Source organism: Cotesia typhae, unplaced genomic scaffold, assembly GCF_013202065.1.
Source record: "Cotesia typhae breed Kobodo isofemale line unplaced genomic scaffold, CoteBio_Ctyphae contig_20, whole genome shotgun sequence".
NCBI classification, from domain to species: domain Eukaryota; kingdom Metazoa; phylum Arthropoda; class Insecta; order Hymenoptera; family Braconidae; genus Cotesia; species Cotesia typhae.
This window is the reverse complement of record NW_027423725.1, coordinates 678,243-705,021: the sequence shown is the minus strand read 5'-3', so window position 1 is coordinate 705,021 and position 26,779 is coordinate 678,243. Positions and strand designations below refer to the sequence as shown.

Sequence of the window (26,779 nt, the reverse complement as noted above, 5' to 3'; positions counted from 1 at the left end):
CATCAAAAGGACTCACATTTGCTGTCATTACTGGTTATTACTATGGCATTTCGGGACTTGTTGACTCCTTTTTACTCCCAATTATTCTTCGAAATTCAAGAATCTAGAAATAGACACAAATTGGTTAAAGAGATATTTTGAATTTTTTTTGTAGTACTCAATTTAACAGGGATGTAATAAATTTTTGACGTTTTTTAGACGTTAAAAAAAATTTTGATAAATTTCATAAAAATTTTTTTAAATTGTTTAAACAATTTTTTATATTTAAAAAAATTATTAAAGTAATTTTTTATAATTAAAAAAAAATTATTAAAGTCATTTTTTATTTAAAAAAAAATTATTAAACTTATTTTTTTTTTAAATAGATTATTGATAATAATTTATTTGCTCAAAAATATTAACAAGAGAATTTTCGTTTGTCAATTTTAATATCATAAATAAAAAAAAAAAGAAATAATAATAATTTTTAAAATGATAAAATTATTTTTTAAGAATGCTGAATAATAATAATAATAATAATAATAAAAATGAAAACTTACGTTTGTTATTACTACACTGTGACTACACTGTCACTATACCATCACTACACTTTCACTACACTGTCACTAGACTATCACTACACTGTCACTTTTAAATTCTGTTTACACTTTTTTACTGTCAATAATTATTCAAACTTCAAGAACCAGAAAAAAAAAAAATTCAAGAAAAACTTATTTAGAATTTTTGGAATACTGTAATAAACATAACACTGAAGTTAGCAGTCAGCTGTTAATTTAAAAAATATTTTTCAAAAAATCAATTACAATAAAAAAATGTTTCTAAAAATTTTCACTTGTAATTTTTATTAATTTTTACATGTGAAACTTTTTGATTAAAATTTTTTTTTAATAACGTAATTGCAATAAATATCTAAAAAAATTTTTATATCTGTCAACTTCAGTGTCATAAATAAACAGTAATTTCCTTTTTTTTAATTAAAAAATTTTTTTTAATTTATCCAAATCAAATTTATAAAACTTACAATTTAAAAAAAAAATTCTAACAATTGTCAAACTAGAACACTTTTCATTAATAAAAACAAAAAACAAAAAAGAATCAACAAAAACACAAATTCAAACTTTCCCGCGCGCGCGCGCCATCTTGGTCCGCCATCTTGAGACACTAAAATAATTTTCACGGCACTTTTGCACAAATATTTTCAAAAATCATAAAAAATTACTAATTTCGTTGAAATAATACTCAAATTACGTTACAAAAAAATAATTACACGCTTTGAGATAATAAAATCGAAAAAATAAATTGAATTTCATATTTAAAAATAACCGACAAGCTCTGACGTCATGACTCAGTAAAATTGAAGATTTTTTTTTTTAAATACATTATTTCTCGCAAATTTATTATTATTTACAATTACTAATATAATTAAAGTATTTTAAAACATTACTCGACAATTATTTTCAATTATTAATGCAATATTTTTTACTGTAAGTGCGGAGCGGCACAAAAACGCGGGAACTCGATGCGAGGTGCCGGAAACTTCTAGACCGAATGTCGGTGGCGTCGGTCCCTAGTGCGTCGCTAACTGACAACTTACCCCCACTTTTTATTTTTCCCCTTCCACTTTTTTCATCAGAAATTTTTATTTTTTTTTTTTTAATTAAAATTAAAATTGAAAATTTTTTTTGTGATTATAAATTTATAATGGCGTAATTTAATATTAATTGTTGATAATTTAATATTAGTTAGTTATTTAGAAATTCTTTTTTGATAAAAAATATTCGCTCTCAATTGTGAAGAAAAAATATTTTAATTAAGTCTTTTTGAATAATTTAATTTTAATTAATAAAAAGAAAATTTATAAAAAATATTTAGTTACCAGAAATTAAATATTTTGATATTCTTTACAATAAAAATACATGAGAGTGTGAAGTTAGTCGAAACTTGCAAAAAATCGGACGTGATTCCTGATTGGTCGAAATAAAGGCGCGCTATTTAAATTTCTAGTAAAATTAAATATTTAAATATCCGAGTTTTATTTCTTTTAAAATATAAATTAATATTTTTAATTTCTAATTATTATTTATTTGTTTTTAATAAATAAATAAATAAATAATAAATTAAAATTGTAATAATGAAATAAAAAATAAATTTCAAATTATAAAATTTAATTTATACATTTACTTTATTTATTTTTTACAAATTAATTACAATATTACACTATTTATAATTACTTACAATTAAATTAAATATAATTATTCATATAAATAAATGCATCTTTAAAAAAAAAAAAAATCACGATTGCAAAAAAATCAATTTATTATTTGATCTGACTCTTGAGAAATGTCTCGAATTAAAGCTCAAAAATATTTCAATAACAATAACAGTATACAAACTGATGAATTTATTCGAATAATTCATCAATTTATAAAAAAAAATAGTAAAACTTATTTATTAATACAAATTTTGCATTGAGATTTGATCCAAAGATTCTAAAATTATTTTTTTTTATAAATAAAAAAATTTTAAATTTAGAAATTTGCGCAAAGTTTGTTCTCACTAAATCGAGTAATTTAATAAAAAATTACAAAATAATTTAATTAAAAATAAAAAACCTCCAAAGTTAGAATCATTCATTAAAAGCTGAAAATGCAATTATATATAAATTTCTTGTACTCGCTTCATGAATTTAGAATTTAAACGGTAAAAAATAATGTTTACGTAAGGTCTATGACAATGGAAGTATCGCCGGTTAAGTCAACCAGTTCAGTCGGTTTCAAAGCATTATTTGTGCAAGAAGACGATGAGGAAGACGATGAGGATGAAGATGAGGACGAAGATAGAGAAGATGACTGGGAAGAGAGTGAAGATGAAGACAGTGACCGTGTTGACGAAGCGGACAAGTTATTTGTCGCTGGCAAATGAGTGTCTGTTATACTGACGCAGTTTTTTTTCTGACACCCTGACGTTGTTGGATCTGACTCTACTTTATTGCAAGAAGACTCTAGCTCTTTCGCAAGTGTTGTATCTATGTGATTTGGAGGCTGAAAAATAAATAAGCTTGTTAGTATTTTGTTCCAAAAATTTTGACGGAGGTTTAAAAATTTGTGCAGAATTTTTTTAATCAAAATTTATTTGGAAAATTTTAAGTCTTTTAAAAATTTATAAATCAACAATAATTGAATTTTAATATTTTGATTTTATTAAAAATTTTCAGCTGAAGATAAATAATTAATTTTCCTAAAAAATCTCATGGTTTTTTTAATCTGAAAAAAAAAAAAAATAAATAAATAAATAAATAAATAAAGTTATTGAAAAAAATTTTTTAAACTTAAATTAAAAATTAAATTTATTATTAAAAACTTTTTCAACTACTAGAACTTTTTACCTTATTATTTTTTCATTTAAATATTAAATTAAATGACTCATTATTTACAACTTTGTGAATAATTAATACTCAAAGCATGAAAAATTTGTCATAATTTGCAATAAAAGTAAAGCAAAATTTTTTTCGATGCAAAATAAAAAAAAAATAATTACCGTTAGTCTTTTGGTAGGTTGTCCATACTCAGGAGTAGCGGTTTTTCTTTTAAAAAAAGAAAACATATTGGGCATAGGTTCATTTTCCTTGTTCTCCCGAGACTTTATCACCAAGTTAAAGGGAAAAGCCGGCTCGGAGCGACTAGGGGACTGAACCAGTCGTATATCATCCAGGTCAGGCAATGTTGACATCAATATCGAGTCATTGTTTATGGTCGAAGTTGTCACCGGAGTTTTCGCTCGAGCCAACATGTGCTGGAGACTTTCTGCTTCCTGGAGCTTGGTCATATACTTCGTTTCCGATAAGGCTAGTTGTTCTTGGAGCTTGTCGATTTTCGCATTGTTTTGGCTTATTGTCAACTCATGCCTCAGCGCCAGTGATTTGTAATGCTCGTGGGCAGTTTGTTCAAGGCTTAAAAGACTGAAAATATTTATTTTATTTTAGACTTATTTTTTTTTTTTTAAACAAAAATAATTAATAACTAGCAACCTTGCAGTCACGATTTTCAACGAACTGTAACTCCGAGGAAAATGATACTACAGCAAAAAAAAAACAAAAAAGGAAATTGTAGCTCCAAGTGTCTAGTTTTTAGATATGACCGTGAAAATTTTTGATCATGTTCGAGTCTGGAGAAATCCTAAGAAAACTACAAAAAAAAAATTTTCCAAATTTTTTCTTAAAATTTGGTATCTTAAAAAAAATCTACTGGCTTCAAAAAAATTTTTTCCATTGTTTCGCTGAAAAGCATTTTTTAGAAAATTTAATGCCCTTCAATTTGACGTAATCAAAACGCCTGTACGATGATTTGCCGCGGAGTTATCGTCAGTCAAAGCAAAAAAGTACTTTTTCACTTTGACAATCAATAACTCTGGAAATAATGATCGTATAGGAAATCGAAGGACGGTTTTGAAAACTACACGATATTCTCTATAAGATACCGTGAATAGCTTTTGTCAAAAAAATTTTTTTTTAATTGAAAACTTTAACTGAAAAAACGACAAAAATTCGCATGATTAAGGATATTTGAATAACTTGGCATAACTTTGGATAAAATGGATGAACAAAGGATATCGTCGGTAATTTTTCAACCTCCAAGTGTCCTCTAAAATCCCTGAAAAATTCAAAGCCCTGCGATTTTTTTTTCATAGTGCCCCGAAGCTTTAAATTCTTTGTTTTTGCAAAAATCACCATTATGAGCAATTTTTCGATTTGTATTTATTTCTTCAATGAAAAAAAAATTTTTTTCTCAAAAATCTTTATTTTTTCAATCAAAGAAAATAATTGTTTAAGAAATTAAAAAAAAAAAAAAATTGAATTTTTTTTTTTTTTTTTTTTCAAATTTCTCCAAAAATCAATCTCTAATTGAAATTATTTATTTTATTGTAGAGTTGTTTTTTTTTTTTTTTTATTATATTTAAAACTGAAATTATCATCAAATAAATTCGGTAATTTAAAATGCATTAACTCATCAGATATGAGCGCTTTTAATTTTGGAAATAATTTAGTATTTAGTTTTCAAAAAGAATTTAATTATAGCATTATATATTATAGCTTTTAATGAGTTGTCTAATTTTTGTACAAACAATTTATAGAGAATAGAAAAATTTTTCAATATTTAGGAGCTAAACTCCTAATTACTGATAGGAGAAATTTTGATATTTAATTTAAAAATGTATGTCATTGTTACAAAATTAAAAATGTATAATACAGTTGAAGAAAAATAAAATTTCATGACTTAGCAGACCCTTGGGGGCCCAAAGGGTTCTGAAGAATATTTATTAAATTTTTTGGAGTTACAAATACACCAGAGTCAATGACCTGAGTCATCTTCAGACACTAAGACGAGTTGTAAATTAAAATTTCAGGTAGAAAAATAAATTCAGGGGCATTGAAGTCAAGAACAGGACAAATTTGCTACCAAGGTTCAAGATCGAATTTTATAAATATTGTCTAGAAGTTTGAAAATTATAAATTTAAATAAAAAAAAAATTATAAAATAGATTATTAAAATTATAGATGAGTTAATTTATAAGAATTATTCTCAATTGGCAATTCAGTTATTAATTAGAAAAAGTTTTTATGGGCATGTTCTCGGAAATTTATACAATAGCCTCATTAAAACTCAAACTAAATTTTATAAATTTTTTTTTAATTAAATTAAAATATGTTTAGAAATTAATTCTTAAAATTTGTTCTTAGCTGACATCGTGATGAGTTGCTAGATAACTAAAAATCTCTTACATATGTTTAGATTACATGCATATATAAATGCATGTAATAAAATTTCATGTAAATTCCAACGTAAGGGCCAATGCAAAAGATTGATTTCTATGAAATCTACCTAAAAATTTTCAAATGTTAATTTTTCACATAGTTATGATCCAAAATGGGTTTGACCCATTACTGAAATTAAAAAAAATTCTTTGAATTTAATAAAAAAAATTTTAACTTGAAAATAAAAATTAGAAGTCTGCTAATTTGCCTAAAATAAATAAAAATATTAATTACCTCTTGCAACTATCAAGGTCACTCTTCAATTTAACAGTTTGCTCGAGGTAATATTTTCTCTCATCACAAGTGGCCTTGTGGCCCTTCAATTGATCTTCCAGAGCAAAAACAACAGCGTCAAGTTTCCGGACTTCCTTGGCCTGGGTTATGAGTTCACGTTCCAGCGCGTTAATTCTTAGCTCATAATTTTTTTCTGCGTCGTCAGAGTTTGTATCTAAAAAAAAAAAAAAAAAAAAAAAATAATTCTCCAATTCTAGGATTTAAAATAATAATAATGACAAATCAAGAAAGAATTTAATCTTTGTTGATTTTTAATTGAACAACGAGGCCGATAAAAATTATCTCGTTGTTATTTCTTCCCATAAAAAATAATGAGTATTTGAATAATAAATAATAAACAACCTGAGACTCGTGGAAGCGTGATAAAAATTGTAATTTATCAATTTGTTCTTGTAATACTGCTGGGTCATCTTGTATGGTGTCGTCATTTGTAAAATTTAAATAAAGACGACGAATTTGGGTCGAGTTAACATCTTTACGACACTCTGGACATGTTGGAGACCTGAATTAACAGTTTATTTTATTTATTTTCACAAAAATAATCCACCACTGATTAAAAATTAACGCGCAAATGCGACAGAATGAGAAAATGGTTGGAGAAAAAAAAATGTGTAACATGAAAAGCTGATGGAAAAAAATACAATTTAATTTCTAACCTCTCGATCCACTCGTTGAGGCAATTATTGTGAAAAATGTGACCGCAGTCAGTTGCTATAATATTGTGGGTGGCTTGTAATCTCACCCAACAAATCACACACGAACAATTCATGACGACATTAATTATATTTTTGTTTTCTTTTAATTTCACCGCACTAAAACTTGACCTTTGTCTGGAAAAATATCTTCTGGTTGTATTTTACTGGTAACTGCACTTCCTACAAGCAAAAAAAGACCCGATGTAAATATATATGGAATACAGAATATAGGAGCTAGTTTGACGAGTAGGAGACCCTTTGTAAACAATTTCAGATGTAAGTGTGAGCCTACGAAGCACTGTCAGAGCTGCACTGTACTCAATTCTCAATTTCAGCTTTCAACTCACACCTTTTCGTCGTGCTTCATCGCTTTTGTCGATAATATATCGACTTGGGGGTTTGTTATTGTTTTTTTTTTTTTTTTTTGTTTTTATTATTGTTATTATAATTTTTATTATTTACTTACTCATTTTTGTACTTTTTTTTTATTTTGCTTTAATTGTTTTGAGATGACATGACAACTGCGACGCTCCGGGGGGTTAATGGGATCAGCTGTTGGAGACTGAAGCTTTTTTATGATGCTGATATATTATTATGACAGTTTAAAAATTTTAGTTTTATTAATTTAATTATGAAAATTTATTTATAATTTTTTAATTTTTTTTAACAAATAAATTTCCTCCAAAAAATTAATTTTAAAAAATTGTATTTGTAGTTTTTTAAAATTTCTAAATGTCAATTTTTTTTATAATTTTTTTTTTTGCCATAATTTATTTGTTAAAAAAAATTCTAAAAATTATTAAATATCTTCTAAGTTAACTTTTATGTTTGATAATTTTAAGAAATTTTTTAACAAATAAATTATGGCAAAAAAAAAATTTTTTTAGAAATTTTAAAATATTAAAAATGCAATTTTTCAAAAATTAGTTTTTGGAACAAATTTATTTGTTAAAAAAAAATATAAAAAATAATCAACTGACTGCTAGCTATAATTTTTTTTTAATAAAAAAATTTGTTCCAAAAAATTATTTAAAAAAATTACATTTTTTAATTTTTACCTGTCAAACCGTTTTTCTTATTTTTTTTTACCACAATTTATTGGTTAAAAAATTATCAAATGTCTGCTTAATTAATTATAACCATAAAGTTAGCTGACATTTTTCATTTTGCTTAATTTATTAAATTAGAACTAAAAAAAATTTTTTTTAAATTGCATTTATAGTTTTTGGAGTTTTATTATTTTTTTTTAATAAAAAAAAAATTTTTTTTAATAAAAAAAAATAATAAAAATTTTTAAATATCAGCTAACTTTATTTTCATAAATTAATTTTTATTTTTTAAATTCTAAATTATTAAATATCAAGTAAAACAAAAAAAAAAACAAAAATCAGCTGATTTTGTCACAATAATATTTATCATTTTTAATAACCAAAACAAAAACTACTAATCGCTAAAAAATATCGAGAATCGATTTTAAACAAGTCGACTAGAGCGCCACCGAGGTAAACTTAGAAGTTTCTTCAAGTGTCAAAAAGTGCGGTTAAAAGCAATCATTTAATTAAGTGAGCAGTAAGTAATTATTTAAGCAAGTACAAATTGGAATAATGCCGTGCTGGTACTATGACAAAAAAGAACTGAGACACACTCCATCAATCCAAGACTCGATAGACTACGAAACAGAATGCAGGTACAGAAAAGAAGGCGCCAGATTTATAATAGACACTGGCTCGAAGATGGATTTAGGTTATAACACTATGGCAACTGGAGTTGTTTATTTTCACCGTTTTTACATGTTTCACTCGTTTAAACAGTTTCCTCGATACGTAAGTCCCTGAATTTTTTACCAACTCGATCAACCAACCAGCCTCGATCATCCTTCACCAAAATATTCACCCCCTTCAGTCATTATTGTCCTGTAACTTGGATCCGCAAATCTTCTCCTGACTATGACTGGTGAATGTTTTTCAGGTCACTGCTTGTTGCTGCTTATTTTTGGCGGGGAAAGTCGAAGAAACTCCCAAAAAATGCAAGGATATTATTAAGACAGCTAAAACTTTGTTGACTGATCAAAAATTTGCGACTTTTGGAGAAGATCCGAAGGTAAGTTTTTTTTTTTGGAAATAAAATTACAGACTTCTGACAGCTTGAGGAATTTTTTTGCTTAAATTATTTTAGAGAAAATTTTATATTACAATTAATTTAGCTGTCGCTTGATAATTTTTTAATTTTATTTAACAAATAAATCTTTTCTGAGAAATTATTTTTAAAAAATTGCATTTATAATTTTTAAAAATTTTTAAATGTCAATTTTTTTTTCTCATTTATTTTTGCCATAAATTATTTGTTAAAAAATTTTTTAAATAATAAATAGCTGCTTAATTAATTCTTATTAAAATTAGCAGTCATTATAGAAATTTTAAATTTTATTTAACAACAAAATAGTTTTTAAAAAATTCAATTTTTAATTTCTAAATGTCAATTTTTTTTCTTAATTTTTTTTGCCATAATTTATGTGTTAAAAAAAATTCTAAAAATTATTAAATATCTGCTAAGTTTATCTTTATGATAATTTTTTAATTTTTTTTAACAAAAAAATTTGTTATAAAAAATTATTTTTAAAAAATTGCATTTTTAATTTTAATAAATTTCTACAAGTCTATTTTTTTAATATTTTTTTTTTTTTGCAATAATTCATTTATTAAAGAAAATTTTAAAAATTGTCAAATGACAGTTTGAAAAAAAATTTGCTCCAAAAAATAATTTTAATTATTAATTATTTATTTTATTTTAGGAAGAAGTAATGACACTTGAAAGAATTTTATTGCAAACAATAAAATTCGATTTACAAGTTGAACATCCCTACAGTTATTTATTAAAATACGCTAAATGTTTAAAAGGTATTGTATTGATGTTTAATTAAAATATATATCTTTACGTATTTTAAATCATAAAAATAAAAAGTTTCCAAATTTATATTATTTTTTTACAACATACTAAATTTGGATAATTTTTATTTATAAATATTGATTTTAAAAATTTATTTATAGGAGATAAAGGCAAATTACAAAAAATGGTACAAATGGCTTGGACATTTGTAAATGATAGGTAAACTATTTATTTTTAATCTCAACACAAATACTGACCATCGAATAAATTTAAATGATAAATTAATTTTAATTAAAATTTTTTTTTAGTTTATGTACGACATTGTCATTACAATGGGAGCCAGAAATAATAGCAGTAGCGCTAATGTATTTAGCTGGAAAATTAAGTAAATTTGAAGTCGTTGATTGGAACGGCAGACAACCCAAACACTTGAGGTGGTGGGATATGTTTGTCGAAGATGTTACAATGGATTTATTAGAAGGTATTTATTTATTAATTTAAATTTAACACAGAAAAAAATATTTACTTGAACTAAGAAAAATTTTCGGAATTGTAGAATTTTTTTAACTAAATTTTTTCACAATAATTTTATTGCTAAAAAATTTGACTATTTTAATAATTTTTTTTTTTTTAAGTAAAATTAATTTCTGTGTTCTTAAAAAAAAAAAAATTCTAAAATTTTAATTATTATTTTTAGATATCTGTCATCAAGTATTAGATTTATATTCACAGGCTAATAACGCAAAGCCTCCAGATTCACCACCAATGACACCATCAAATCACGCTACCGCTGAAGTAATAACAACACCTGCGTCTATTGAATCAGCATCCAATACTCCGAACAGTAAGTCTATTTAATTAAATAATCTTCAATAATTAAAATAAAAAAATTTCGCAATAAATTAAATATTTAATCAACTGGTAATAATTAATAATTGATAAAAATGATTTTTTGCAACAGCAGGAACGCCAATAAAAATCCAAAAAATAGAAACAACGTCAGTTCCATCAAACGGCTGCCCACCACTGGAGCCTCCAGTCCTTCAACCAGAAGCCGTGGTGAAACCTATTGAAATTCCACCCCCGCACTACACTGCGTACCCGCCAAATTTCGCACCAGCACCCGCGCCATATCCTGGAGTGTTTCCTCCAGCAAATATCTCGGTGCCACCACCCTCGGTGAATCCGATGAACCATTTAGTGCCAGCGATGCGGCTGGCTCCTCCGATCCGTCCAGCTCAGCCGCCTCCCACTCCAGCTCCGCCCTTCCAATCTTACGGCTACCCAACGAACGCCACCTACTTTCCACCGGGGAATCCCGTTCCTGGAAATCCTCCTCGTCCTTACTATCCACCTCCCTCATAAGCAAAATCATTTTGTACTGTTTTTATTAAGTAATTCACTGGACAATATTTTATTTGATGAAATATCTTTAGTTTAATGAAATTATTTTTTGGTTACAAGGAAATTATCAAAATTCATGGAAGAAAATTATGATTATTTATTTTATTTTTTTTTTTTTTTCCGATGAATGTTGAATTTTTGGTCACTTGCTTGTTAGTGATCAAATTGCATTGAACATATTTGTATTTTAAAATTTGATACTAAAAAATGATAATAATAAAAAAAAAACGCAAGTTTTTTTTTACTAGAAAGCAATAATAATAATTTAATTATTATTTTTTTTATAGTCAATAAATTATAATGAAAATACTGAATTTATTTGTGAAATTTATATTAATTGTAACCTTTACTATGTGATAATGAAATTAAGATGTATTGTATAATTTTTTTTTTTTTTTTTTAGAAATTAGATCTAAACAATTTAATCTAACTATTAGATCTTAATTATCAGATCTGAACTATTAGATCTAATTATTAGATAGAAATAATTAGATCTATTTATTGGATTTAATAATTGGACAAATTAGTTTGATATATTTATAAGATCTTATTCTACAATATTATTATTATTATTATTATTATTATAAAATTCAAAAACTTAAAAAATAAAATTTTAATTTTCCCGCGCTAAAATACAATCGATACTCGAATCCCCGGAATCTCAGTTCGGATATCTCCGTAAGTCTCCGTGAAATTAAACGTCCGAGTCACTATTATCCAATGAAAAAATTCTTCTCTGAATTTAAACCAATAAAATAAAAGTTCTAACGGGAATTCCAACAGAAATATCAGACACGCCCAATGACTTCCGTTGTTAATTTGGTCGTTCCTTCTTTCCGGGCGTCTCTCTGTGTTGTGTGTGGGAATAAGTAAAAAGGATGGCACAGAATAATTATTTCGGTTTTACACACGGCGGTACTCAATATGGGTATGTTGTTACTGCAATTATTATTTAAATATATTTTAAAATAATTAATTACTAATTCCGTAACTACGATTATTATTTTTAAAATATCCAATCATTATTTATTGCGCGTTATTATTATTTTTTTTCTTTCCAACAATTTCATAACCCATGCGATACGTTATGCCGGTAATGTCCGCCATTTTATATCTCGATGCTTTCATTGATTTTATTATTTCTTGTCCAGCCGAACGCTTTTATTCATTTCGCTGATTTAGTTTTTTATTTATTTTATTTATCAAGCCGGATTATTTTTTTTTTTTATTTGGTAATTAGTTTTTTAAATTATTTTGTTATTAATTTCGTGAATTTTTCCCTTTAAATTTTTCGGCGACCCAAGCTTGCCATTGATTTTCCTGGTAAAGTATTATGTAGTAATTAATTATGAATTGCTGATGATTGATTGGTTTTTTTTTTTTTTTTTTTTTTTTTTTTTCAATTAGAGCAACTAGTGCTGCTTATCAAACTGGACAAGCTGGTTATGCAGTGACACCAGCAGCTACCGCTGCTACCTATACTCAAAGACCTGCTGCTGCAGCTGCTACTGGTTACGAGACTTATCAAGCTGCTGCTGCCGCAGCAGCCACTGGCACGACTTATGCTGGTAATTATCTTGCTATTAATTAATTATTATCAAGTTTATTCTAAAAATTATGGAGTAAACATTTTTATTAAATAAAATATATTAGTTTTGTTCGCGATTAAATAATTAATTTAATTTATGATGCTGGAATTGACATTTGATGATTTCTTGCTTTTTTTTTATTTTATTAAAACTGAATTTTAAAAAAATTTTTTTTTTTTAATTTCACAATTTAATTTTTATTTTGTAAAAAAAAATTATCAAACTTTTCTTTAATTTTTTTAAACTTGAAAGTTTTATTTAAAAAAAATTTTTTTTTGAAAGTTTTCTCTAAATTTCTTCACTTTTTTTTTTTTTTTAATTTTTTCCTAAAAATTTATTTAAAAAAAAAAAAAAATTATTTTTATTTCAATTTCACAATTTACATTTTAAATTATGTCGAAAATTATTTAATTTTTTTATCAAATATTTATTAAAATTGTGACAGTTTTCTCTAATTTTTTTTTTTCTCATAAAAATTTATTAAAAAAAAAAAACAAAAATTATTTTTTTTTTTTCAACTTCACAATTTACATTTTAAATTATAAATAAAATTATTAAACTTTTCTTTATTTTTGTTATTAAATATTTATTAAAACTGTCAAATTTTATTTACAAAAAAAAAAATTCACACAAAGTGTCAAATTTCTTCATTAATAATTTATTTAAAAAACAATTATTAAAATAATTCGTTTAATTTTTTGAAAAATTTTATAATTATTTGATTTATTTATTTTTAATTACTTCACAATAATTTAATTTAAATAATCAAGTCAAAATTTTAGCATCGTAAATTTTTTTAAAATCTTAAATTTAATATAATTGAATATTTCTAATGTCTAGTCAAATTTCCATTAAATCAAGCGCCTTAATAAATTTATAAAAAAAAATAAAACAAAATTTAAATATATTAAATAATTAATAATTAAGTAACCCATAGTAGTAAAAAATAAAATAAGTAAAGTAGAACGTTGATCGATTCGTTACTAGGTTTTGTTTCCCCTGTAGCAGCAAACCCAGGTACGGTAGCCCAAACCTACGATTACGGATACGGTCGTCCAGCTCCAGCAGCAACCTACGACGCGACTAAGACATATTATCAGCAACCCGCGGCCGCTGCAGCTGCCGCTACCTACACCACTACAGAGACTCATTACCAAGCTGCTAAGCCCGCTTACAGCACTACAAGTGCTTACACCGGGACTGCTCGTCAAGCGACGACCACTGGCCAGGCCAAGACTTACCAAGCCGCCAGTACAGCTTATCAGCAGTCAAATCCTACGCAGAACGCGACTTATTCTTCTGGGTACACTGCACCAGCTACTCCAGCTGCTGCTCCCGCTGCAGCAACTAACAGTAAGTGTTTTAAGCTCGACTTTAATTATTTATTTTTAAGTTGCTAAGTTTGCCAAGATGAATATTAATTTAATTATTATCAGCCTTGATAATTTTTAAAGTAAATCTTTAGGGTTTAATTATTTTGTTGTAAATAATTTTTTATTTTCACGAGACTACAAAAATTAAATCAATTGGATATTATATAAAAATAATCACACTATTGTTGAATAATGGTGATTTTTGCAAAAACAAAGAATTTGAAGCTTCGGGGCACTATGAAGAAAAAATCGCAGCGCTTTGAATTTTTCAGGGATTTTAGGGGACACTTGGAGGTTGAAAAAATACCGACGATATCCTTTGTTCATCCATTTTATCCAAAGTTATACCAAGTTATCCAAATATCCTTAATTATGCGAATTTTTGTCGTTTTTTCAGTTAAAGTTTTCAATTAAAAAAAATTTTTTTTGACAAAAGCTATTCACGGTATCTTATAGAGAATATCGTGTAGTTTTCAAAACCGTCCTTCGATTTCCTATACGATCATTATTTCCAGAGTTATTGATTGTCAAAGTGAAAAAGTACTTTTTTGCTTTGACTGACGATAACTCCGCGGCAAATCATCGTACAGGCGTTTTGATTACGTCAAATTGAAGGGCATTAAATTTTCTAAAAAAGTTTTTCAGCGAAACAATGGAAAAAATTTTTTTGAAGCCCGTAGATTTTTTTTAAGACGAGAAAAAATTTGGAAAAATTTTTTTTTGTAGTTTTCTTAGGATTTCTCCAGACTCGAACATGATCAAAAATTTTCACGGTCATATCTGAAAACTAGACACTTGGAGCTACAATTTCCTTTTTTTTTTTTTTTTTTTTTTTTTTCTGTACGATCATTTGCTTCGGAGTTACAGTTCGTTGAAAATCACCCAAAAATTTGGAATTTTTTTTTCTATCCCTTTAACTTTATAAAAAAAATCATAGAAGTATTTTAGAATTGAAATAAATTTTTTTTAGTTCTTCAGATAATTCCGATCGTTAGCTAATTAAAGTTTAATTTATAAAAAAATTGTGCAACTAAAAAATTATCTAAATAATTCAAAAATTTCAATATTAAATTGAATAAAATAAAAAATTTAATTGTAAAAAATTATATTTAAAAAAAATTTAATTAATATTCATCTTAAAAAAAACTAACGCCGTTTCAAGAAAAATAAATTTTAATTTCCCATAAAATTTTCTTGATCATTAAAAATGAAAAAAAAAAATCAATAATTCAATTAAAAAATTAAATTAAATTAAAAATGAAAAAAAAAATTAATAATTCAATTAAAAAATTAAATTTATCAAAAGGGGCTTTAATAATTTAAAAAAAAAAAAAAATAATAATAATAATAATAATTAATAAAAACAAGGGGGTGTAGTTATCTTGTGAAAAAATGGGTATTAAATTTATTCTTTAGAAACGGCAAGTACAGCGTATTCCGGGTATGACGCAGCGCTTTATAGCGCTGCGACAATGTACGTAGCCCAACAGAGTGCAAACAGCAACAATACAACTAACCAGAAGACTGGAGGTTGGCAGGGCTACGGACGTAAAGGATTTGGAGCAGGTGGAAGTGGAATGAAGAGTATGAGGGCCAAGCCGCCTCCCAAACCCCAGCAACTCCACTACTGCGATGTCTGCAAGATCAGCTGCGCTGGTCCCCAGACTTACCGCGAGCACTTGGAGGGCCAGAAGCACAAGAAGAAGGAGGCTTCGATGAAGGTTCCTCAACAGCCTCCAGCTCGCGGGGCTGGTAATTCTCTCAGATGCGAACTCTGCGATGTTACTTGCACTGGCAATGACGCGTATGCTGCTCACATTCGCGGGGCCAAGCACCAGAAAGTCGTCAAGCTTCACACCAAATTGGGAAAACCCATTCCCAGTGCTGATCCCACGGTCCTCAATCCCAAGCCGGCTGCTGCTGCTAAAGCTACTGGTGGAGCTGCAACCGCTGCTGGGGCTGCTGCTGCCAAGAAGCCTGCTGTTACTGCAACTCCTAAAATTAATTTTGTTGCTTGTAAGTATTTTTTTTTTTTAAATGTAAATAATTTTTTAATTTGAAAATTTTGAGATTAAAAATAGACCAAAATTCTTGTTTATTATTAAATCTAAATTATTAAGAGAATAAGAAAAATGTTTATTTGTAATAAAAATATTTATTTAATTTTGTAATTTGTGATTACAATTTTTTTTTACTTATCAATATATTTGATATAAAAATAGAATTTTTTAAATTATTTTTTATTCAATTTTTTCAAATTATAATTTAATTACTAATTAGATTATTTTTTAAATACATTGTTTGTAACTAAATTGATAAATTTTTTAAACAAGCTTAAAAATTTTCTTATTTATAAAATTTCATTTAAAATTTTCAATTAAAATTTTGAGATCAAAAATTAGAAAATAATTTTTGGAAAAAAAAAAAAAATTTTTTTCATTTTTTAAAATTAAAAAATTATTTTCTAAAGCAGTAATTAAGGATTAAAATTTTTTTTTTTTTTTTTATATATATATATATTTTTGAATTTTTAACATCAAATTAAAAATTTGAAAATTATTTTTGATTAAATTTTTCTTAATTATAAAATAAAAAAAAAAATTATTAAATAGAATTTAATATAAAAATAATTTTACAGCTGGAAATCTCGGCACAGTGAACCAAAACGCAGCTGCAGAAGTAAAAGCAGACGAGTCAGCAATCGAGGAATCAGCTGAAGAATCAATAACTGAAGAAAAAGACATCCAGCCGGTGGGTCAAGAGTACATCGAAGAGAACAAGTCTGAAGACGGCAAAATAATAAGTTTCAATTGCAAACTCTGCGAGTGTCGTTTCAACGACCCGAACGCCAAGGACATGCACATGAAAGGTCGGCGTCATCGCTTCGCCTACAAGAAGAAAGTGAACCCTGACCTGGTGGTGGACATCAAGCCGAGTCTGAAGCAGCGCAAGATGCTGGAGGAGAAACACCGCCGGCAACAGGCTCGAGAGGAGTTTACTCGCCGTCGCGAGGAAATGAACCAGATGGGTCCCATGGGCATGATGGGCCCCATGATGGACGAAGAGATGATTTACTGGGAGGAACGTCGTCGGTATGAAGAAGAGTGCGAGTACTACGAGTGGTACCGTCGCTGTGGTCGTGGTCCTGGTGCTCCTCCTATGCCTCCTCGGCCATTCCCTGGTCCTCCTGGTATGATGTTCTCCGTTGTACCTCGCAGGTCTGATGATAAACATGTTGATGCTCATCACTCTAGTATTTATCCGAAGGAAGAAGAATTGCAGGCTGTTAAAAAAATTGTTTCTCATACTGAAAAGGCTTTGAAATTGGTTTCTGATGTTCTTGCTGAAGCTAGTAAGTTTTTTTTGTTTGTTTTTTTTTTTTTTTTAATAATAATAATAATAATCTTGATCACCATAATTTTTTTATTAAATGTTTAACAATAATATTAATGACAATAATAATTAAATTACAAGTAAAAAATTAGATTTTTTTTCATTAGATCTGATTTATATATCTAAACAATTAGATCTAACTATTGGATATAAATAAATAGATTTTTGCATTGAATCTAATATATTAGATTTAAATAGTTATATTTAAACTGATACTAATTAGATCTAAACAATCAAGTCTAATTTTTAATTTAATTCTTAAGGTCTCAACAATTAGACAAATATTATAAGAATCATCAATTGGATCTAATAATTAGATCTAACTGTTGAATATAAACAAATAGATTTCTTCATTAAATCTAACGTATTAGATCTAAAAAATTAGTTCTAAATAGTTGAATCTAAACTGATGCTAATTAGATCTAAACAATTGGATCTTAATCATTCAATCTAAAAAGAATTAAGTCTAATTTTTAATTTAAACAATCAGATTTTAATAATTAGATCTGACTCATAAAAATTTAATAATTGAATCTATTTTATAATTGAAAATTTAAATAAATTTATAATTTAAATCATTACATTTTATCAATTAGATCTTGAAATTTGATCAATCCAATTTGATAGATTTATAAGATTTTATTGTATATAAATTTTTATTTGATCTTTATTATTATTATTATTATTATTATTATTATTATTATTATTATTATTGTTATTGTTATTATTAAGCCTAAATTTTAAAAACATATAAAAATGTCATAAAAATTAGATTATTAGATTTTTAAATATTAAAAAAATTAATTTGTTGAATTGTTTTGATTTTTAGAGTAAATTTAATCTAAAATCTTCATTTTTGTGATAAGTAAAATTTAATGTCACATTAATGATTATAATAATAATAAAATAATTAATTAATAGTATTATCATAATCATTATTATGGTTAATATCAATCTTAAATTATTTTTTAAATATAATAATTACACATGATGATACCGATGACGAGTCTGAGTGTGTCTTAATAGTTATTACCAAGATATTAATCAAGTTTTTTGGTTTTTATCGTCGGTATCAACAAAATTTTGACACTGCCTAGATGAACTGGTAGCCTGATATTTTTTCTGTTAATTAATCTTGATTGACTTCAACTAATTAATTGATTACTTTTTACTAACAAATATGAAATTTTAATTACAGATAAAAAGACCTTGCCCGCAACGGGAAACGCCACAGCGCCGGCCGCTGAAGTAAAAAAAGAAGAGGTTGAAAAGAAGAAAGATGACACTACTACCACATTTGCAAATCCAAAGGAAAAAGAAGATGCGCGTGTTATCCGAGATGTCATGCGTGTGGGTAATTTGGCCAAAGGACTGCTGTTATCTGGAGATAATCATGTCTGTTTAGTTGTTCTGTGTGCTGAAAAACCAACAAAGTAATTATTTTTTTTTTTTTATTATTATTATTATTTTATTAATTAATTTTTTTAGTCAAAAAATTTTTCAAAATAATTTTATTAATTTTTTTAATAATAATTTTATTTATTAATTCATAATTTTTTTTAGGACATTACTGAACAAAGTCGTTGAAATTTTACCATCTCAACTAAAAATAGTGGCCCCTGAAGAGACCTACAACGTAGGCAAGCACCCAGAATCTGCTGCTTTGACAGTATCTGGCGGTACTGTAACTGTTAGTGTCACTCTCACAAGTCCTCTGATGCGCGAAACAGCGAAACCACCGGCAACAGCAGGTAACTTACCCAATTGTAAACAAAAACAACGGCCAAGAAAAGGATAAATCACCAATAATTAATAATTAATAATTATTAATAATCAATATTTTTTTAGTTATTTTAAAATTATTATTTTTATTTTCCTACTTAAATTTTGTTCTTTTCATGGCCTTTTTAAATCTACTGAATCATTTTTTAAGCACCAGGATTTTACAGTACCAAGGATTTCACGGTTTGGAATAAAATATATTTTTTTTAACTAATTAATTTTTTTTAATACAAAGTCGTTATTTTTTCAATCACTTCTGCTCAATTTTTTGCATTTAAAAATTTTTAAATTTTATTTTACTAAAAAAATATTAATTTAAAATATTTTGAAAAAATATTTTTTTAATTATTATTAAAAAAAAATGGCGACTTATTTAGCATAAACCTATGTACCTGGAGGACTGTTTTAACACTGTCGCGTCGATGAACTAAATACGTTGGAAGAACGGGAAATAAGCGTAAAAGTATTTAAAGTATTATTACATATTTAAATTAGAATTCTTTTAAGGTTCATGTGAATAAAATTATTTAAAATGTGTTTGAAGTTGGTAGAGTCTTTAGAGTGGTTGTTTGTCGAGTAAATAAGAGACGAGCGTTTTTTAAGGTAGAACCCTCGCGACTTCCGTAGTCAAAAGTCTAAAATTTTTTGCTGTTTATGTACTTATTTTAGCCAATCACAAACGAGAAACTGATCGTTTGAAAAGTCTGGCAACACTGCATGAGCGCTAAGATATTTTATAATGGTTACACTCTAGTGTTTTGGACCAGCTGTAGACTAATCTCTGTTTTGATACATACGTTTATTTATTTATTTACATACATTTATTCGGAAATATAATTACAATGTCTGAAAAAAAATAATTGACAGTATTGTTTTGTTTTTTCAGAAAAATCAGTAATTAAATTTTTTTTGTTGATGTATTAACTGATTTTAAATTTTACTATTTTTTATTATTTCATCTGACTATTATTTTTATAACTTATCAAAGATTAATATATATTATTATAGTAAAATTGTTAACTTTTTTGAATTTTTAATAAATATTGAAAAATACTTATTTTTATAAAATAATCATTGTTATTTTTTTTTTTTTAAATAAATAAAATTAATAACTATAATATTACACCTGACGTAGATTAAACTTTTCAAATTTTTCAGCGCTAACGCGTCTCATACTTTTTTCTTGGCTCACAAAACTTGCGTTGTTGCCATAGCTTTATTAACGTATCCCTTCCTCGGCTACTCTGGTCTAGGTAAATTTTTCATTACTTATTAATAAATATCTGTGAAACTGTGTGGTAATTATCAATGAAATTATTTTTAAAAAATTGTTTAGTTGTTAGTTAACGTTACTCTAGTTTTTTAAAAAGATCCTAAGAAAAGTTTCTGAGATATAAAAATGTTTGTAGGTAAACTTTTGGATATCCCGTATACCATAATGTATAAGAGCGTTCAAAACTCAAACTTTGAAATTAAATATCTCTGAAACTAGATGGTCAAAAATTTTCAAATTGCGCCAATCGATGCAGAATTATATGAAAATTAATCTGGCAAATTTTTAAAAAAGACTCTAGCGAGGGTACTACCTTAAAACGCTCCAGTAGTTGAAAGGAAACAACGCTGAGGCAATCCGATAACTAAAGACTTTTTGATCATGCATACCCTCAATTTATTTATATTAATTATTAAAATAATTACTCTGTTTATTTTTTATTTTATCTTATTGTAATTTTTTTATTTATATTAGAAGAATTTGTAAGCAATTATTTACATCAGAGGATTTTAAAAATTAATTTCATTTTTTTTTTTTTTTTTTTTTTTTTTTTTTTTTAATTATCAAGACAAAAATTATTTTTTTAAAATTTATTAAAATATTTTTTAATTAATTATCAAGATAAAAATTATAATTAAAAATTTATTAAAATATACAATTTTAATTTTTTGTCTTGATAATTAATTAAAAAAAAAAAAATTTTTTTTTTAATTTTTTGAAAATTAAAAAAAAAACAAAGATTAAAAAAAAATATTAGAGGGTTTAAAAAATAAGTGCGTTGAGCATGATCAAACACTCTGAGTGTTGTCTAAGCGTGTTGTGCTTTCTTTGTTGGGATCTCAGATAGTGCTGGACAGCAGCAGGGAGCTGCTCAACCGCAAACGACGCCCGCGACGCCCGCAGTGACGAAACCAGACCCACCAGATGTACTTCCCAAGGCTAAGTGTTTGGAGGCTTTAGCTCAACTCAGGCATGCCAAGTGGTTTCAGGTTTGAATGATTCTAAAACTGAACTCATCAGTCTTAAAACAAAGTAAAGAAAATTTAACCGCGAGTTTGTCAATTTTTATTTTTTTCGCTCATTTATTAATTGTTATATTATATATTTGTATGTATACAAATTATTATCTACGAGTCGAATTTTAATTATACCAATTTCACGTAATATTAATTAATATTAATTAATTAATCGATAGTGCAAATAATAGACAAGAGTTAAGTTTTATGAGCAGTCTTAGAACTTCCAGCCTTGGCTTAGATTTTAATTATTTTTATTAATTAATTTTAACTCTTTTATCAGCATGTCAAGCGGCAGTATGTAAATAATATAACTTTGTGATTTTTTCATTTTTTTTTTATTAAATGAGTACCAAATTTTTCCATAATTGTTTTTTGTCAATTTTTAGGTTTAAAATTGAAGCTAGAAAAAAATTTTTGAGGATAGAGTAAAGGCTCCAAATATTGAACAGTTTAGATAAAATTAACCAATACATTATTTGGATTAAAAAATTAAAATTTTGTTTTATTAAATAATAAATTTTGTTAAATTGCGCTGTATTTTCTTAAATATTGACATTTTTAAAGATATAAGCTCATCCTGATGTTACTCTCATCAAGAGCTTTCATTTGAGTACCCACATGCATTTTTAATATATTTTTCATATATACATATATATAATATATATAAATATATAAATATATGAAAAATTGATGTGGGTACTCAAATGAAAGGTCTCAATGAGTGTAACATCGGGATGAGCTTATATCTTTAAAAATGTCAATATTTCACAAGATACAAGGTCAGTTCTTAATTATTTACATTTTTAAAAATATAAGCTCATCTCGACATAACACTCATCAAGAGCTTTCATTTGAGTACCCACATGCATATTTGTTATATTTTTCATATATACATATATATATATATATATATATATATATATATATATATATATATATATATATATATATATATATATGAAATATATGAAAAATTGATGTGGGTACTCAAATGAAAGCTCTTGATGAGTGTAACATCAGGATGAGCTTATATTTTAAAAAATGTCAATATTTCACAAGATACAAAGTCATTTTTTTAATTATGTATCTAGAGAGCATTTTCGAATGCAGCCGAAATACTTATAATGATAAATTAAATTAATATTTTTACTTAGATTAAATTCTTAAACTTCCTGGTCAATATTTGGTTTCTTTACTCTAAATTTTTATTCAACAGTCAGAAGAAATAAAATAATTTTTTTAATTGGTACTCATTTTAATTAAAAGTAAAAAAAAAATTGTTAGTATTTAATTTAAATATTTTTTTTTTAAAAAATCAATAATTGTATTTTTACATCTGCTAGCTTTCTGCTTTACATCCAGAATAATATTACCTTAAATATAAAATATAAAGTAGAAAAAAAATTTAATTCAAAAAATTTTTTTAATTTTATAATTTTGAAATTCAAAAATAAAAAAATTAATTATTCTGGATTTATTACCACAGACAAAATATTTATATGTAAATACAGCCTAAGTCTGTTCTACGTCTGTCTAAAAATGAATTTAGTGCAAAATTACAAATAAAATAGACAATAAAAATAATAATAATAAAAATATAATTTTAAAAAAATCTAAAATGCACTTATAAGCATTAAAAGACAGACAAGCACAAACACGTCATAAAAAATATCGGGTGTTTTTTTTTTTATTTATTTATTTATTTTTTTTTTTTTATTTATTTTGCCAAAACTTTTTTTTAAATGACAAAATTAAATTATTTAGTATTTTGTAGGGTTAATTGTTCAGTAAGAAGATTTAATGAAATTTTTAAACACCCGGTAATAATTTGATAAAATGGGCTCTAATAATAATTATAAATAATGAGTAAACACTAAAAAGGATAACGAGGCTGGAAGGATAGCTAAAGCCCACCACAAAGCAATTAATCAGGTTATATTATGAGATTCCGAGGGATTTTATTTGTATTATTTTTTTGTTTAGTGATTTTTATTATATTAGTGACTAGTTTGAGTGTTTTATTAATACCTTTTGTCTTTTACACAGGCTAGAGCATCATCACTGCAGAACTGCGTTATTATTATACGTATTATGCGCGATCTTTGTAATCGTGTACCTACTTGGGGACCACTTAATCCATGGGTAAGTATTATTATTATTTTATTTTATAAAATAATTATTGATAGATTAAAAAATAGTTTTTTAAAGAATTTCAAATTCTGAGTCAAATATTAAAGACAAAAAAATTACATCAGAATTTTTTTTTGTAGAGAATTTTATTCTCTATATATCTCATATAGGTTCTCGTCAATTTAATAAATTGCATTTTTAATTTATTAAAATTTCTGCAAGTCCATTTTTTCAATAATTTTTTTTGCTATAATTTATTGGTTAAAAAAATCAAAATTGAAATATTTTTTTTTTATAAAATAAAATTGAAATTTTGCCCTGTCTCTTCCTTTTGCCAAAATTTTTTTTGAAAGTTTAAAAATAAATTTATCATTTAAATGTAACAATTTTTTTTTTTACATGGAAGAAAATACAATTTCAAAAAGTAACATTTGTTATGTCAATGTCTAAAATTTTGTAGAATAATAATTAATAAGGGCGTATAATAAAAAGTCTATTTTTTTTTCTAAGTCCAAAAAAAAATTTTTGCTTAAAAAAATTTTTTTTGCATTTCTACATATTTCATGAAAAAAATACGTCAGTTTCCGAATAAAAAAGGGCGTTCAAAAATTTTTTTTCTGGATTCAACGTATTTTTATATAAAACGTGAAGAAATGCAAAAAAAAAATTTTCTCCAAACTAAAAATTTTTTTAGACTTCTAAATTCAAAAATGAAGTTATAAAACTTATCCTTAGTTTTCAAAAATTTTATACACTAGTTCTGGCTAAAATACTTTTAAATTTAAAAATAGTTTGTAAATATTATAATTACACATGATGATACCGATGACGAGTCTGAGTGTGTCTTAATAGTTATTACCAAGATATTAATCAAGTTTTTTGGTTTTTATCGTCGGTATCAACAAAATTTTGACACTGCCTAGATGAACAGGTAGCCTGATTTTTAAATTCAATCTTATAATTAATTAATTATTTTTAATATTTATTGATAATTTTTTTTTTTTTTTTTTTTTTTTTAGGCACTGGAACTGCTCACGGAAAAAGTTATCAACACTGCTGGTTGTCCATTGAGTCTTGGAGAAGCTCTACGGCGCTTACTTGAATGTGTAGCTGGTGGTATATTATTACCCGGTTCTCCAGGTAATTTAAAATAATTAAAAAAATTTATTTTATTGTAAAAAAAGACTACGGGGTTTTAAAATTTTTTTTTATCAATTATTAGGCTATGTAGATTGAATTTACAAATTTTATGACATTCAAGTTAGCACTTGACAATTTTTCAATTTTTTTTTAACAAACTAATTGCTCCAAAAAATTATTTTTGAAAAATTACATTTTTAATTTCTTAAAATTTTTACAAGTCAATTTTTTTAATAATTTTTTAGTGCAAATTTATTTGTTAAAAAAAATTAAATTGAAATACTTTTTTTTTATAAAATAAAATTTAAATATTTTTTAGGAATAGCAGATCCTTGTGAAAAGGAACCAACCGATGCAATTGGAAATATGACCGCCCAACAACGAGAAGACATAACCGCCTCAGCGCAACACGCGCTCCGTCTAGTGGCGTTCCGACAGATCCACAAAGTTCTCGGCATGGAACAACTTCCCCCTCCCAAGCACAAGGGACGGTTCCCGCGCAAGCGCAGACGCGACAATAGCAATGGGGAAGGCAACGACTGCGAGGCCTCGAAAAAAGACAAAAAGGCCGAAGAAACTAAAATGGAAACAGACTCCAAGTAATTTATTATTCAGTAATTTACTTAATAATAATTATTAATTTAAAATAGATACAAAATATTATTAATTAACGATAATATTAATAATAAGTTATTAATTATCTATTTACTTGTCACCGGTTTTATAATTAATTACTGCTTAAGGTTTAAAAAAACAATTGTAATGTTTACTCTTTCGTCAATTGACTTATGAAGTTACATTGTACGTAATTGAATGAGTGGAATTATTTTATAAAAATAATTAATAATTAATTATTGATATTTTTGCAATTTAGTATGAGTAAATTTTTTTTTATAAACTTTAAAACTTCAATTTTGGTCAAACTAATTTAAAAAAAAAAAAAAAAATATTTAAGGTTTTATTTAAAAGACAATTGTCAATTTGTAGTACTGTGAAGAGCGATCTGCAGTTAATCAGTAATTAATCGATAATTATTAACGTTAAAGTAGTACTGAGTCTTGTGCACGTGTGTTTAGTAATTGATAATTGATGTTTAATTACTATCAAATGCTGAGTAATTTTAAGGATAAATAAGTCGCTAAGTATTAAGTCTGCAACTTAACTAAATCTTTTTTAAATTGTTTAAATATTCAGACAGCGATTTGTGTAATAAGTGTACCGTTACATTGTTAGTTGATTTATATTTATATTCGATTAACGAGTAATTGGTACTGTTATTTCGGGTTTGAGTTTCATTTTGGCTAAGATCATTGTCTTATTGAATGTATTTTTTAACCTTATGGTTTAATTAATAAAAATTAAGAAGAGATGTCAGATTTTTGTTAGTTTATTTAGGTAAGATTTAAGAATTTTTTAGTTATTTAATTTAATTAATTATTTATTGTTAATTAATTATTAATAATAATAACAATGATTTATTATAAGTTATTATTATTATTAGTTTCATTATTATTGTAAGTGTGGGTATTACTGCGGTTTTTTCAGTCTTACTTCAAAAGTAATTTTATTAAATTTTTAAAAAATAATTTTTTTTTTTAAACTAAAGTTTGACTGATTATTGCCTCAAAAAAAATCAAGAGTGCGATAAACTAATTTAAAAAAATAAATTAATTAAAAAAAATCCGCAATAATACCCACACTTACCCTATACTTAAAACAATAGAACAAATAAAATTTATTAATAAACTTGAAAAAAAAAAATTTCTTGGAAATATAAGAATAATGCTTAAATTTAGCTCTGAAATATTTTTAAGTTTCAGGAACAATAAAAAATTTATTTCTTCAATTTTCAAGCATTTTTTTTTTTTTCACAATTTATTAAAAACTATTTTTTATTTTCAACGTCAAAAATTATGAAAAAAAAAAGAAAAATTAAATTTTACAACTAAATAAATCAACTTATCAAAGAAGAAATAAAATAAATAATAT

General features: G+C 25.7%; 4 protein-coding genes across 9 annotated transcripts in view; 2 read left to right on the top strand and 2 right to left on the bottom strand.

Moving 5' to 3' along the window:
* Window positions 1-771, bottom strand: part of Dip-lambda (Dpr-interacting protein lambda) — a 135,762-nt gene extending 134,991 nt beyond the window's left edge. The window contains exons 1-2 of the mRNA XM_074259430.1: window positions 540-771; window positions 17-103 (exon numbers count right to left, since the gene is read on the bottom strand). The gene's annotated coding sequence lies outside the window, so the exon portion shown is untranslated. The remainder of the gene's footprint in view (window positions 1-16; window positions 104-539) is intronic.
* A 1,798-nt stretch (window positions 772-2,569) lies between these two features.
* Window positions 2,570-7,356, bottom strand: LOC141538104 (uncharacterized). 2 transcript variants are annotated; one of them, XM_074259419.1, is made up of 6 exons: window positions 7,268-7,356; window positions 6,763-6,981; window positions 6,449-6,608; window positions 6,047-6,260; window positions 3,538-3,958; window positions 2,570-3,041 (listed from the first exon to the last, which is right to left on the bottom strand). In XM_074259419.1, the coding sequence occupies exons 5-6, from the start codon at window positions 3,823-3,825 to the stop codon at window positions 2,715-2,717; spliced, it is 615 nt and encodes a 204-aa protein (XP_074115520.1). In that variant the 5' UTR covers window positions 3,826-3,958; window positions 6,047-6,260; window positions 6,449-6,608; window positions 6,763-6,981; window positions 7,268-7,356; the 3' UTR covers window positions 2,570-2,714. The 2 variants fall into 2 exon arrangements, with proteins under 2 accessions (XP_074115520.1, XP_074115521.1); XM_074259420.1 differs by lacking the exon at window positions 7,268-7,356 and adding an exon at window positions 7,057-7,071.
* An 850-nt stretch (window positions 7,357-8,206) lies between these two features.
* Cyck (cyclin K) lies at window positions 8,207-11,366 on the top strand. Of its 3 annotated transcripts, none has more exons than XM_074259417.1 (7): window positions 8,207-8,624; window positions 8,770-8,901; window positions 9,593-9,698; window positions 9,849-9,906; window positions 9,996-10,168; window positions 10,385-10,531; window positions 10,652-11,366. In XM_074259417.1, exons 1-7 carry the CDS (start codon window positions 8,406-8,408, stop codon window positions 11,050-11,052), a joined length of 1,236 nt encoding a protein of 411 aa, XP_074115518.1. In that variant the 5' UTR covers window positions 8,207-8,405; the 3' UTR covers window positions 11,053-11,366. The 3 variants fall into 3 exon arrangements, with proteins under 3 accessions (XP_074115518.1, XP_074115519.1, XP_074115516.1); XM_074259418.1 differs by having other exon boundaries at window positions 8,226-8,488; window positions 10,649-11,365; XM_074259415.1 differs by having other exon boundaries at window positions 8,226-8,624; window positions 10,649-11,365.
* A 522-nt stretch (window positions 11,367-11,888) lies between these two features.
* Window positions 11,889-26,164, top strand: Zn72d (Zinc-finger protein 72D). 3 transcript variants are annotated; one of them, XM_074259735.1, is made up of 11 exons: window positions 11,889-12,019; window positions 12,499-12,659; window positions 13,686-14,033; window positions 15,470-16,069; window positions 16,692-17,405; window positions 18,645-18,879; window positions 19,010-19,197; window positions 21,345-21,490; window positions 23,567-23,662; window positions 24,670-24,790; window positions 25,110-26,164. In XM_074259735.1, exons 1-11 carry the CDS (start codon window positions 11,970-11,972, stop codon window positions 25,391-25,393), a joined length of 2,943 nt encoding a protein of 980 aa, XP_074115836.1. In that variant the 5' UTR covers window positions 11,889-11,969; the 3' UTR covers window positions 25,394-26,164. The 3 variants fall into 3 exon arrangements, with proteins under 3 accessions (XP_074115836.1, XP_074115838.1, XP_074115835.1); XM_074259737.1 differs by having other exon boundaries at window positions 13,668-14,033; window positions 15,584-16,069; XM_074259734.1 differs by having other exon boundaries at window positions 13,668-14,033.
* Window positions 26,165-26,779: the final 615 nt, after the last annotated feature.

Excerpts from the sequence above, each read along its gene's own strand:
- Cyck (XM_074259415.1), top strand. The coding sequence starts at position 8,406 with ATGCCGTGCTGGTACTATGACAAAAAAGAACTGAGACACACTCCATCA. Across the intron at positions 9,699-9,848 it reads ATACGCTAAATGTTTAAAAG|GAGATAAAGGCAAATTACAA; the intron begins GTATTGTATTGA and ends ATTTATTTATAG. Across the intron at positions 9,907-9,995 it reads TGGACATTTGTAAATGATAG|TTTATGTACGACATTGTCAT; the intron begins GTAAACTATTTA and ends ATTTTTTTTTAG.
- LOC141538104 (XM_074259419.1), bottom strand. The coding sequence starts at position 3,825 with ATGACCAAGCTCCAGGAAGCAGAAAGTCTCCAGCACATGTTGGCTCGA. Across the intron at positions 3,042-3,537 it reads AACCTACCAAAAGACTAACG|CCTCCAAATCACATAGATAC; the intron begins GTAATTATTTTT and ends TTTATTTTTCAG.
- Zn72d (XM_074259734.1), top strand. The coding sequence starts at position 11,970 with ATGGCACAGAATAATTATTTCGGTTTTACACACGGCGGTACTCAATAT. Across the intron at positions 12,660-13,667 it reads CACTGGCACGACTTATGCTG|GTTTTGTTTCCCCTGTAGCA; the intron begins GTAATTATCTTG and ends ATTCGTTACTAG. Across the intron at positions 16,070-16,691 it reads TAAAATTAATTTTGTTGCTT|CTGGAAATCTCGGCACAGTG; the intron begins GTAAGTATTTTT and ends ATAATTTTACAG.